The sequence below is a fragment of the Echinococcus granulosus genome, assembly GCF_000524195.1.
Source record: "Echinococcus granulosus chromosome Unknown EG_S00047, whole genome shotgun sequence".
Lineage (NCBI taxonomy): Eukaryota > Metazoa > Platyhelminthes > Cestoda > Cyclophyllidea > Taeniidae > Echinococcus > Echinococcus granulosus.
The window spans coordinates 17,735-30,766 of NW_020170427.1; the positions used below are offsets into that span (position 1 = coordinate 17,735).

General features: G+C 41.0%; 2 protein-coding genes across 2 annotated transcripts; one reads left to right on the forward strand and one right to left on the reverse strand. All coding sequences in view use genetic code 11, as the record gives it.

Annotated features, from left to right (window-relative positions):
• Positions 1 to 1,159: 1,159 nt before the first annotated feature.
• EGR_05849 (Hexokinase) lies at positions 1,160 to 3,036 on the forward strand (the record flags this gene model as incomplete). Its single annotated transcript, XM_024495098.1, has 8 exons — positions 1,160 to 1,361; positions 1,387 to 1,459; positions 1,495 to 1,540; positions 1,574 to 1,819; positions 1,976 to 2,295; positions 2,373 to 2,528; positions 2,611 to 2,890; positions 2,965 to 3,036. The coding sequence occupies 8 exons, from the start codon at positions 1,160 to 1,162 to the stop codon at positions 3,034 to 3,036; spliced, it is 1,395 nt and encodes a 464-aa protein (XP_024350444.1).
• Positions 3,037 to 6,934: 3,898 nt separating this feature from the next.
• On the reverse strand, positions 6,935 to 12,680 carry EGR_05850 (Tetratricopeptide repeat protein 29; the record flags this gene model as incomplete). The annotated part of the gene is made up of 8 exons (XM_024495099.1): positions 6,935 to 6,963; positions 7,070 to 7,268; positions 7,531 to 7,717; positions 8,108 to 8,199; positions 8,275 to 8,360; positions 8,621 to 8,830; positions 10,568 to 10,980; positions 12,370 to 12,680. The coding sequence occupies 8 exons, from the start codon at positions 12,678 to 12,680 to the stop codon at positions 6,935 to 6,937; spliced, it is 1,527 nt and encodes a 508-aa protein (XP_024350445.1).
• Positions 12,681 to 13,032: the final 352 nt, after the last annotated feature.

Consider the following 13,032-nt stretch of genomic DNA (forward strand, 5'->3'; position numbering starts at 1 on the left):
GGACAAATTTTATAAATATAATGCGAATCTGTATGCGCGCCTGCCAAACTTCCTCATTTAGAAATCCAAAAGGGGTTGGCAACTTGTAAAGGGTAGATATATCCAATCGATTGGCATTTTAAGGAGCTAACGCGACAAAAGCAATCGACTGAATACAAATAAGGATAGAAGCGGGTAGAGAACTGAGAAACAACCTAAAAAACATTGTGCAATTAGATGTCTAGTGTTATTTGGGGTAAGTAGATTCTCGATTAGCCAATGTTAGCTAAAAAGTGTCCCCATTCCCTTGAACAAAATAGCCCTTTCAGCTAATTAAAAACTCTCATTTTATAAAAACTAGCTTATACTGATAATGTCTGCCTGTCGGGAGCGAGAATGCAAGAAATCCAAATGCTAATCGACTGTTGCTTAAATACAGAGTTAGGGACAGTTTAGCTACCGTGAAACCTCAACAGTGTGGTGACGGGAATAGGATGTTTTAGCACAATGACTACACAACTGTGCTCCTTATTTCGTACATAAGTGTACAACTCTGCTATAGGAAAACTCGTAGATCAGCTCTTCCCCCTGCCCTCGTGCGCTTAGAACACCTGGGATTATTCAACTTCGACATGTTTATTCGGATAAGTAGATAAGGGAAACAAGCACAAGTTTAGGGGAGTGTGGACGCAAAAGCTCTCCTCAGCTTACTCATCATTGAAGTCTCAGTCTTGAGGTTCAACTCGTATGCCATCCTTCACTATGAAAGGGACATTAAAACAACATAAGTAGTACACTATATCTCACTGTTAGTAATGGCGTTATAACATTACCATATTTTAAAATAGCCTTATGGTTTCCTAGTCCCTTCTATTACTTACAAGTGCTCACTAGTGGATTTCAGAGACCGAGAAGCTATAAAATTTCCTGGTCTTGAATCATCGGCATTTAGCTTTTCGGAAACACTTGCAAAAAAAATATAACAGCATTAATAATTAATGTGTAAGACGTGTACAAACTAGTAAAATGTTTTGCGCTTTTTTTTGCGTTTAAAGCAGCTTTTTAGGTTGTCATTTTTTATATTTGATCAGGTGCTTTGTTTAAATCGATCAGTTGCACACGTCTACAATATAAAATGTGATGGGGGTGCAATTCATCACTCTCAAGGAGGTAAATCGAAATGTATGCTCCTGAAGTGGATCCAGATGTTTTTCAGCAGGTACTCGAAGTGATGCATCCCTTCCGACTGTCTATGGAGGACTACATGGACATCAAGAATGCACTACTAGCCGCATTGCGTTCGGGTCTTAAACTGAGGCGTCGAGACAAGTCGTCCGTAAAGATGTATCCTTCATATGTTACAAAAATGCCAACTGGTGAAGGTATGCTAAAATTTTTTAGTATTAGGCCACGCAGAATGTGGCCAATACTTAGCATTGGACCTCGGCGGCACAAATTTCCGAGTGTGCTTGGTTACACTGTCCGGTAAAAAGAACCTCCCATTGTTGAGCAAAGGACTCATGCTATTCCGGTTGATAAAATGCGAGGGACTGGCGCCGAAGTACTGCAATTTCATCTAATTCATTTTCTCTAGCTTTTTGACTATTTGGCAGCAAACATCCACGAATTTCTTCGCCTCCGTGGCCTTCTCGATAAAGAATTTAAACTTGGATTTACGTACTCATTTCCATGTGAACAGGCCGGACTGAACACCTCCTTTCATGTCCGGTGGACAAAGGGATTTTCGGCCAGTGGTGTTGTCGGGCGCAATGTTGCCGACCTCTTACAAAACTCAATCGACAAAACAGCAAGTGCAGATTTCCCGATTTCCTTAATTCTGGTTACCTTTTGTATGCTAAATCCAGCTTTCTGCCTTATGAGCTTCATAGTTTGTCTTCATATATCTCAAGATACAAATTTAAGTTGTATCGAGAAGTTGTGGCTAATTGCGTTAATCCGTTTGACGCAAATATGCAAATTTCGTTGTATTTTTTAGGGTGCAAACGTCAAATGTGTCGCTGTTGTGAACGACACTGTTGGCACCTTAGCGGCCTGCTCATTGGAGGACAAAAGATGCGCTGTTGGTCTCATTGTGGGCACCGGTTCGAATGCCGCCTATCTGGAGGATATAGACAAAGTTGAGCTGATCACAGCACGCAGACTTAGTGGTGAATTGACTGAAGAGGTTGCTGATGCCACCAGTGTTGTTATCAATATGGAATGGGGTGCCTTTGGTGATTATGGTGAGTTGGACTACTATCGAACTGAATTTGATGAGATTCTGGACAAAGAGAGCATCGTGCCAGGAAAGCAGAAGTATGTGCCTTATCTTCCTGCCTTTTTGTTTATGTGTTTGTCGGGTAAGTTATCTCGAGTTTATTTTCTTTTCAAAGGTTCGAGAAGATGTGTTCGGGAATGTACCTTGGTGAAATTGTACGTCTTATTTTGCTGGATCTCATCGAAAAGGGGCTTCTCTTCCAGGGCCAAGTTCCTGAGCGTCTGCGAAGTAAGGACAACTTTCATACCAAATATATCACTGAAACTGAAAGGTTGGTTTTGTTTTGATGACCGTAGTGTGTTCTATTCCGTTGGAAACCAATTTAACATTACGCACTTGTACTTTGTTTCCAGAGATCCACCACATCTTCTCTATAGCACTTTATACATGTTGACAGAGGACCTCTTAGTTCCTACAGTCACGCCTCAGGACAGTCGAATAGTGCGTTATGTCTGCGAGGTGGTTGCCAGCCGTGCAGCCCATCTCACTGGCGCTGGCATTGCCGCAGTGCTGGAGCACATCAAACGTCCCGAAGTCTCCATCGGCATCGATGGCTCGCTCTACAAATTACATCCGCGTTTCCGTGAGCGTATGACTGACATTCTCGATAAGCTTCTCCCTCCCACGATTCACGTGAGTCGCAGACTAGGCCTCCTTCCGTTTTTGCCTTTTTTTCTATCTATCTAATGACTGTTTTGTTGTTTCAGTTCCGTCTTCGTTTGTCAGAAGATGGAAGTGGAAAGGGAGCGGCAGCTATTGCAGCAGTTTTCGCGGGCTAGTTTTAACCAGTCGAATTGTGACCTCCTGATTCTACCGATCACTTTCTTAGCCTTATTTTCTTCCTTCAGTAATGGCCTTGGCCGTTCCCCTCTTTGCCATCCTGCCTTGCAATCAGAGTGTATATAAAACCCGATTTGTGAATCATGCGCCTTCTCAGGACAGTCACCAATTATTCATTTATTCTCTTTGCCTTTACTTCTCTCCATTACATCCTTGTCAAGACTTGCGATTTCTTTTGAATAAAGTATGCATACTTAATGCTCATCAAGAATTTATTTTGTTGTCCTTTATTGGATCTGCTTAGCAGAGGTTTGAAGTTGATGGTCTCTATTTTAGTCGAATCTTTTCATGATTCCAGTACTATTCCAAGGATCTTATTCTTTGTGGAATGGCTTTTTGAACCTTGGTTTCTTGCGAGTTAGGGTTAAAGATCGTACTTTTGTGGGGCAGCAGATGAACGCCTTCCTCGACCCTACTTGGGCATGTAAATTGGGATGGGAGAGTTGATCAGTGCAACGACCAGTCAGACTGGATGTTGATGTGTTGACACCTCTTGATCGGATCCAGTACTAGAGAATGCAATTGCAGCTTATCGTAGGATTTTTGCGGTCAGATTTCAAAAAGGAGGGATGACCTCATTACTGACTTAAGACCTCGATGCATTCCGCATGGGGCATGTGCGGTCTTGTTAGTGTCACGTAGACGGGATTGTGGATACAATTTTCCCATTCATTGCCTAGAGGCGAATTGAGCTGTCTGTCAGGCATTTGAGGCGAGTGGTAAACATGATGGATGAGTGCGTGTGGATGTGTGTGTACGTGTTTTTTTTTGGAGATGGATCAAAAAGCACGGCAAAAAGGCGATGCACACGCCCATCGCTCGACTGCGAGACGGGTGGGTAGTACTGGCGCTTTAAGAGGTAGGCGAGTCCATTGTCACACCGCTGTCTAAATGGTGTCTAAAGCGTTCCTATTCTAGCAAATCATGAATAAACTTCACAACTGACAACTTGTCCCAAATTGCATCGTTTAAGGAAACAGACATTTTTAAAATGGAAATGATTTAACTAATGGGCAAGCCTCTAGCACCACACAATTTTAGTGATCTGTACACCAAGTCCTTAAAAACGAAAGAGACGATGCGGAAAAGCGGATGTTATGATAAATGTGTCTTGGATGGCGCCATCAGTGCTATTGCGTCGCATGTAGATTGTCAACGTGGGGTTTGGGGATTGTCTAATGCATTTTTACCGGGGAAAGCTAACACTATCTGAATGAAGAGAGGAAGTATTACTTAGGAGTTGACACTTAGGGTGTTATTACTTACTGACGTGAGCGAAATCTGTTCTGTATACCACTCTAACCTTTGAATATGGACTCTGAAACATATAGACTTTAAATGGACGGATTTCCTCTTCAAACCTTTAATCCTTTCTTACACCGTTTGTGCCAACAGCAGATAAGGAATCGGCCTCAAATTATCCTCACCTTTCTACGACAAGAGGTGAATACTTCAGATTAAACTGCATTTAATCGAGTAACTGCTATTTACCGCTAAATATGTGGGATATGGATGGATTCAAATGAGGGAACGTCTCATAAAATAAATTGTTTATCCCCCGATAAAGTGAAAAACAGTATTGTTGTTAGTGGCGCCAATTTACTTTACAAAGTGTTCTGATTAGCAAGTAAATAAATAAATCAATTTGTGGAGTGAAATTATCTGCGTAATTTGACAGTTATGCGGTTTTGTGCAATAGAATGCAAGTTTCTTATATTGGACTGATGACCCATAAATCAGACCTGAGTGTTACCATTGCTGTTTTGAAATTTTACTCCCCAATTTATTCTTTTATTTATGTGTTAACACCTGGGTAACCAAGGTGTACCCTAATGTCACGTGATATGAAGGTGTCATCGATGATGGCGCTTTGCAATGCTACCTACCTGAACTACAGACATGTACATTGCAATTTAGAACGGTTTCCAAACAACCAAATGTTTATCTACCCATGATTTGGTGAACTGGGCATGGTATTTAATTAATGTGATAAGATTAAATAACACGCATTATGTGGACTTCCACACTTTTACCTGCATTTTTATCGCATCCTGCCAAATTACTTGTTGCCTTCTCTCCAGTCTTTTCTGAAGTCCTAATGAGCCATTCCAGCAGGCGATTTGTTGCCAACACACGATTTCACCACTAAGGCAGGTTTAAACATTACGGTGGCTGAGGAGCTCACGCACTTAAAAGTACTTTCAAATAAATGTCAAACCATTAAAACAGTACTGTTAACAAAAGTGTGTAATGTCTTCTTTTAAATCTGAATCTGAACAATAACAATACGGCATCACGATTAACTTAACTATTTTTAAGCAGTAGACATTTGGAAAGGGGAGGTTTATTGGCCAATTCATAAGTGTTTTTTAGCAAACGGTAATTCTGATATCCACTTTGCTCTCTAAGTAGATCACTGCCCTTCGTGCCCGATTATGATATGAATTCGAGGGGACAATGTTAATTTAGCAATTGTTTAGAAGAAAATTGAAATACTACTTTGATATCCACTTTACAAATTTAATTGCTGACCAAAGCGTCCACCCATCAAAAAAATTAAGCTTTGAAATAATGATTTGAGATCGCCCCGACACAAATTCTCACTCGATGGATTTCTGGTCCGCGTTCTCGTTTTCGCTTACCCGCTCACTCTCGTGCATCCTGTACCATCGTCATTCCCATAAACACGGAAAATCCCGCCACTGAAATGATTTAATTGTCGGGTCACATTGTAGAGGGCTAGGGTACGCATACCGCCTTTTTTCGCGCACCGCACAGCACCATATCGTACACCGACATGCGCTAACCACACCCATTCTACCTTGCCTTGCTTCGTCTGCCTATTTTGAATTTGCTCATATGTGTACGTTTGGTGACGCCCGTGACTGACTAGAGGGAACCTGTGGTCACCCGTTTTTTGTCCTATTAGACCGCATGCTCATCTCACCTACATGGAGGTAGACGAGGTGTGGTTAAGCTACCAGCTTTGTCCAGACAGCGTTTTACTTTTTTCTCCCACTGAGGGGTAGCGGAGTTAGTCGTAGCCCCTGGCCAGAATGCAGAAGGGGGTTTTGTACCAATGTAATAGGGGTTTTCACTTTGTTTCCACGTCGAAAGAGGAATTTGTCCACCTATTTGTTACTGTAGTCTGCCATATTTAGTCAAAATTTTATGCTTATCAGGATATTCTATTTGCAAAAAAATTTCCTTAACTCAAAATACTCTTCAATAGGTTTAATTTTAGACCAGTTATGCCTAAGAAGTAGCATTGATACAATCGAGTTATTTATAAATTATTAAGATACTGCAAAACTGAAGTTCACAAAGTTCGAATATTTTCATTATCTGGGTGATGACTACTTAATTCTGACTGGAGCATCAAATTTTCGACCATATGCGGAGTTTAAAACTTGAACACTTGAAAGCATATCTCTCCCAATTAAGCAATGCTTTTGGATCCAGGGGTAGGATAGGTTATATATGGATGTATTCTGAGCTTATATGCGTTTCAGTTGTCAGTTCCCTGTTTATTGCCAATTTTAAAGTTAGTGGGCGGACTTTTCATGCAGGTGATTGAATCTCGATGCACTTCCGCGTCACGTATCCTCCATCCTAAAAACAAAATACGAAGAGTTAGTGAACTAGGCCTTTTGATGTGTCAGCCGGGTTTGAAAGGCTGCAGTTCTTTTCTATGTAAGTGCAAAAAATTTAAAGAAACGTCATGCTTTAAGGAATGGTTTGGAGAGTTAAGCATCTGCACATAAATAATTGGGATAGAAACAAGAGTAGGGACCTATACTTTGGGGAAAATCCTGAATTGCCCTTCCTAGACAGGAATTATGCCAGAGAAGTAGCATCGGAAAGGACTACAAAAGTGGAGCCACCTTCATATCACCTTGATACATTGCCATCTTAAGGAAGGATAACATGATTGAACGAGGTGATAGATTAATAGATGACGAAAATACTGACTGGGTCGCTTTTCATAACTCATAAAGAGTTTGTGCTCATTGCGTGGGTCGGCCTTCCATTCGATGATGCGAAGCAGGGCGTCCGGTGTGTCAGTAATGATGGCGTTGGTGAAGAGGATGTTCATGCAGTGTGCCCGTGTCACTCCAATCATCAATCGCGAGGTCTCCGTGTATTTTTGAAACAGAGCTGGATTTGGTGTCTAGTTGTGGCAACGTTAGTGGCTAATCAATCCATGGCATTCAAAAGAATCCCAATGAACTATTCAACACGGCATCTCTGCCCGTAGAGTTATCCAATAAAGCTACAATACAGTTACTCCACCTACCACTTGGCTGTGCTTTAGTTGTTTTCGTATCAACAAGGATGCATGAATGCATGCTGCAGAGCCTTAATTAGTCGTTTCCTCTACTGGAAGTAATTTCAGTTTGGCCTGGATGAAGCTTTTTACACTATAAACGTACATTAATGGATTGCTGCATTTTGTAGGCCTTTAGAATCCACTGAAGGGCCTCCTGTGCCTGTCCCGCCTTGTCGTAGGCGTGGCCGAGCAATCGACTTGCCTTGCAAAGCTGCAGCCAGTCGCAGTGCTCCTCGCACAGTTCAGCATATATCTTCAGATATCGAATCGTCTCTTGCATGTTGTTCTGTCTAAAACATAAATATGTGCGCAGTAAATTACCAGAAAACCGCCTTTATTACACTTGCCATTGTGCCATTCCCCGGTGGTTCCTTGGCGTTTCGCTCACTATAGTTCTGTCAACTGTTGGAATTTGGGCAGTGTGCAGATTTGTCTTATCAGCACTTGGTTATCAAGATACCCAAAACTATCTTTGAAGGTCATTGTGGGGGTGACAAATTTTTGAAGGCTATCCATGGTAAATCTTGGTTAGATAGACCGTTTATGATACTGGCTGTTTATGCAGACAATTGTCACCACAGGATATTATTCCACAATAAACCACTTGAAAATTTTTTGTGGAAAGATTACCATTGAATTTAAGTCTCTTTGAGGTGAAATCATTTCATTTTCATACTTACGACTCAAATAGCTGCGCCAGAGATTCACAAGCATTGCCCAGGCTGATCCAATCATTTGCGCCTTTGGATAAATCAAAGTAGCCGCGGTAAAACTTAGTGGAAACGGAGATAAATGAGATCATTGGTACAGTTTTGCGTTTCATTAGGGGGCAACTAAGTCAGCTTACCGTAATGGCTTCGGATATTTTATTCGCTTCTTGGTACATCTGACCCATTTTTAAACTTGCTGGAGCTGTTAAGGTCCAGTCATTGCCTGCAATGGGGGTATAGAGACAATTCTAGCACATTCGGATACCCAAAGATCAAAGTTCTAATTAAAAGGCACAAGAATAAACAGTCATAGATTTTCAGAGAGGGATGAGATGGATTAGCTCACAAGTCCACTGAGGGATTTCCTGCCTAATTTTAAAGGATCATAATGGGTTTCTTGAATCATTCTACAGCCGAAGACTTGACTTTTAAATTCATTAATAAGGAAAGTGATTGCAGTCTTTTGAATGGAGATGGACGTACTAGCTGACGCGATGTCATGGGCCTTAATGCAGTAGGCCATGCGCTCGCAGAGATGTTCCTTCGGTGTAGCTTCTAGCAACGCGTGATAGATACGAACGAGATGCTTGTCTGCGTTTTTGGACATCTTAGTACCGTCCTCTTCTTTCCATGTCTTATCACGAGTCGCATTGTAGAGTTGAATGAAGAACGAGCACGCCACCTGAAGATCGCCTAGAAATCAACGGATGGATACAATTCAAAGTTCAACATCTCAGTGTCTGCTTATCAAATTTGAGAAAGAATGTGCCACAAATTCGAAGGATTGTGGTGATACCTTTGGCTTACAAGCATAAATGTCAGGCTTGCCATAAAAAATAGCCTTACTTGATTAGCAGACTGCTCTTCATTTCAGCACGCCTACATCTATAAACGGAGCCACACCCACTACAAAAACTGCGCCATTTTTTGAGGCAGATGCGATAGTTTATGAAATCACAATATGACACACTCCTTTTTCATCCAAAGCAAATGCACACACCCAGCTGGTTGTTTATAAGACCAACGTGCTTAAATATCAGGATGCGTGAAAGCACTTGCTCGGAACCTCTCACATAGTCCACTAAGTGCCAAATTCCTCACAACACTCTCTTGAAAATATGAATGCTTATAAGTAGTGTAGACTGTAAATTGTAGATGGGTTAAAATAAGAGGCGAAATAAATTAATTACACAAAAGAAAGCAAATCAGAAAACTAAAATGCGTGTATCTCGAGATACTACTTATGCCTCAGCTCAGAGCCTATGTAAAATCGCTGTTTATTAAGTCGCGTTTACACTGAGCTGTTTTATTGTGATAAAATGAACGATCTCAACACATCTGAAAAGTGGAATTAACATAATATCCAAACGTTTTTACTACCCCCTACTCTAATTCAATTACAGTTACTTAGAGTCTTCGAAGCTTTTCAGTCACTGCTTTGAATCATACTTCTGACAATTGTTTTCTCGCATTGGTATTGAACCTGTTTGAAAGGAGACAGCAAAGTTGATGAACACTACCGGTCCTGAATGTTGCTGACTTTCATATTTTGACTTGGGTCATGAGGCAATTTCCATAGCTAATTTAGTTTGACCAAATTGGTGGTTCTACCAATCGTAAGAGAAATCGCGACTGTACTAATTACAATGGCTCAGGCAAAGTGTTACATTTATCGTCATTTACAAGATATCGTGAATATGGTGACCACAAGCAAAATTCGATTCCCCTTTTTGTGAGCCGCGACCTTGGGAAACAATATCTGCCACAAGTAAAACAGCAGAGGTAAAGCATAACAGTTGACTTTCCACTGACTTCCAAGGCCATTTTTTTGAAAATATTTTTTTTAAATAAGAGCGAGTAATTAGTGAGCATTTACATTGAGTGGCCTGGATGCAAAAGTACACCTCAACACGTGACCTAAAACCAAAGTTAAATCTTGGGATAAATGTAACTAATGGGTCAAAGTTGTTGCTTTCTTTTCAGAAATCCGGTAGACTTCAATATATTTAATGACTTTTTGGACGTCCAAAAACAGTTTATGGACTGTATGCGTGCAAAGCATGTTAAAAAAACAGTTATGAAAATGAGAAGAAATTCTATTATTAAGGTTTCCCGTCGATCTCCCAATTCAATAGCACATAATTGACCCCTGAGATTACTATAGTTAATGAGAAGAAGTTCAGATCCACGGGGTTGGCCGGAAAATTCAAACAATCATTCTCCATTTTTATCTCAAAATATTTTGTAAAGCGGCAAAGAATGGCTGTGAACGGTAAACAGTTAAATCATTTCAGACTTAATCTAATCGTTCAGGATTCACTCTAAGACCTAACAAAATTATTAGCTGATAGCGTCATTGATTCACGATTGATGTAAGCGTGACATTAGTGTTTGCTAGGATCTAAAACCTTCGTATGAATTGGGTTTTACCCTTAGCCTCTTTCGCCAGTCCATTGTATTCGTAAGCCTGTGCCATCTTCAACCCTCCGTCATCGGTGATGCGTTTGGCCACAGTGAAGCAGTAATCAAAGAAGTGCTCTGCCAACCACCGATCGTCAGGATAGTCGTTGAAGTATTTGGCCAATTTGAGGTAGCACGTAAAAACAGTGTGGTTGTCCTGACGCCTAGTAGCTGCCTCTGCCTTTGAGAGCTGGTCTCTTAGCATGTGGATCTTCTCCGACTGTTCGCTGATTGGGGGAATTTTCCAGAGTGGAGAATCCGGTCCTGCTTTTCGACGCTCATCCATCTGCTTTTGGTGAATTGTGAAAATCTCGGTAAAGGCGTAGTGGTAACCGTTCTCCAGCAGATCGTGGCATAATGTCTCATAAAAGGGTAGCTGAAATCTAAACACAAAATATTCGTGGAGTAGTTTCAGCTCTTTTGCCTATTACATCGTAATCCTTCCCAGTTTGAGACGGATTCGTCATCATCTATACCATGGTGAGAAGCTTTGCCGTAAAATACCTTTATCCCGGTTCTTCATTGTATTTTTTAAAGAAGACGATTGATCAGGAAATTAATTCATCAACTGCAGCACCATCAAGCCTAAAAGTTAGTACTGAACGTCTTCTCCCTTTCACTCAATGAATGCAACCAATGCGTAGATCACGTCGGTAAAAGTTCACCGCATGTTATGGACACTTGGTGTCTAAAATACAGCCGATTTCAAAAAACGCCTTACAAGATTGGATTGGGGCAGTAAATATGATTTGTCAGACAAATGTTTAGATTACATTTCAGGCTCGCAGACCAGGCCATACTGAACAGCCCAGAATCTTTCCAGCCATGATTATTAGATAGTGGTGGCAGTAAATACTGCATCAGATGAAACTAGGCAGCGTTACCTGATTCGAATCGTCGCGCGGTCTAGTACAGTCTACACAAAGTAAATTCCTAACTAGAATTAAGCGTATCCCATGCCATCTTTCCCTCAATTTCTCTAAAGAATAGGAATGGATTACGTCTATCTCCAAGACCACCTACTTGCCTCAATGATGCCAAACCGCTTCACTATTTTTCGAGCCCTTTCCTCAGTGCCTGAGGCTTTGAAGCTAGTAGGAGGATAAAGGATCACGAGAAAGAACTTAGCCCCTGTACTGACCTCAAAACTGGTAGGAATGTAGCCTCATGACCCATCTGATCACAGGACCCAATGTACAATAGAACACTAATTCAATTTCCAAACAGCCTTTACTTCATGAGGAAAAGCCCTGTACCAAATTACAGGGTCAGCTGACCTGTCAAGAGACGTTGGTCAAATTGCACGGCCAGAAGTGACCACCTTTCTACTTTCATTGTCTTCACAGTTGTTAAAGTAAAAAAAAAACTGCGATTTAAATACCTTTCCCGGTAGCGATTATAAATAAGGCTTTTAACAAGTACCTGAGACACATAAATTACTGAGAGAATCATTGTTGTATGTCGGGCTGAGGAGCTTCCGCTGTTGTCTACTAGAGATTACTTTGTTTTGTCGGAATAGACTAATAAATTCATCAGTAAACAGAGCACGATTATTTTAACGCACTAACGTAACCACTTTGATCTAAGGTAAAATGATATCTTTAGCATAGCCAGATTTAATGCAGAAATTATTTAGAATCATTTTACTTGGTTTGCGGAGTGACCTTGACCTACTAAAATAGGTATTTACTATGGCCATCTTTGCTCAATTTTGTTTTTTTATGAAAAAGAACTAATAAACTTGGATTTAGCTGACTCAAACCTTGACCTACTGGGCAATTTGCTTTCTCGTGAGATGGGGCAATTCCGCCCGCAGTCGCAGTTTCACAGCATCGCTATTGAAGTCCTCATTCAAGAATCCACAATTGGTTGCTGCTCCCGAGTTGTTGGTATTGTAGACGAAGTTGTTGGAGGGGATTTCGGGTATCTCCTCCGGTACGCCTTGTCCAGCCATAGGCTTAAAATCTGCTTTTGGCTCCTCAGTAAGGTTTCCGTAACGTTGGTTTAGCATTGGGAGATTGCATGGTGCAAAGGGATTATTCTTGGCATTAGAAGGACTTAGAAATGACTGCTCTTGTGACATTTCTGGGGGCCTAGTCTACTCGTCTTTTGGACATTTGCTTGTCGCAAACACAACAATAAAGTGCAACCAATCGAATTTTCAAATTTTTTACAACAAGCTAATAAAAAATTGAAAAACTGACGGAGGAGAAATTTGAATTCATAGGCGGCGCAGATGGGAGTTTGAAAATTTTTGCTCCCTTAATGGCTTTCATTCCAATCATCTTTGTTCACCCACCGCCATCTTTCCCAAAGGCATTAAAAAATCGGATTTGTCTTTCCTAAAGACTAAAGAAGTCCAAATACTAGAACGGAATGTCTATTGCCTACTTACAAAAGGGCTGGGATGGCTACTAGTATGGCCCGAGGGCCTC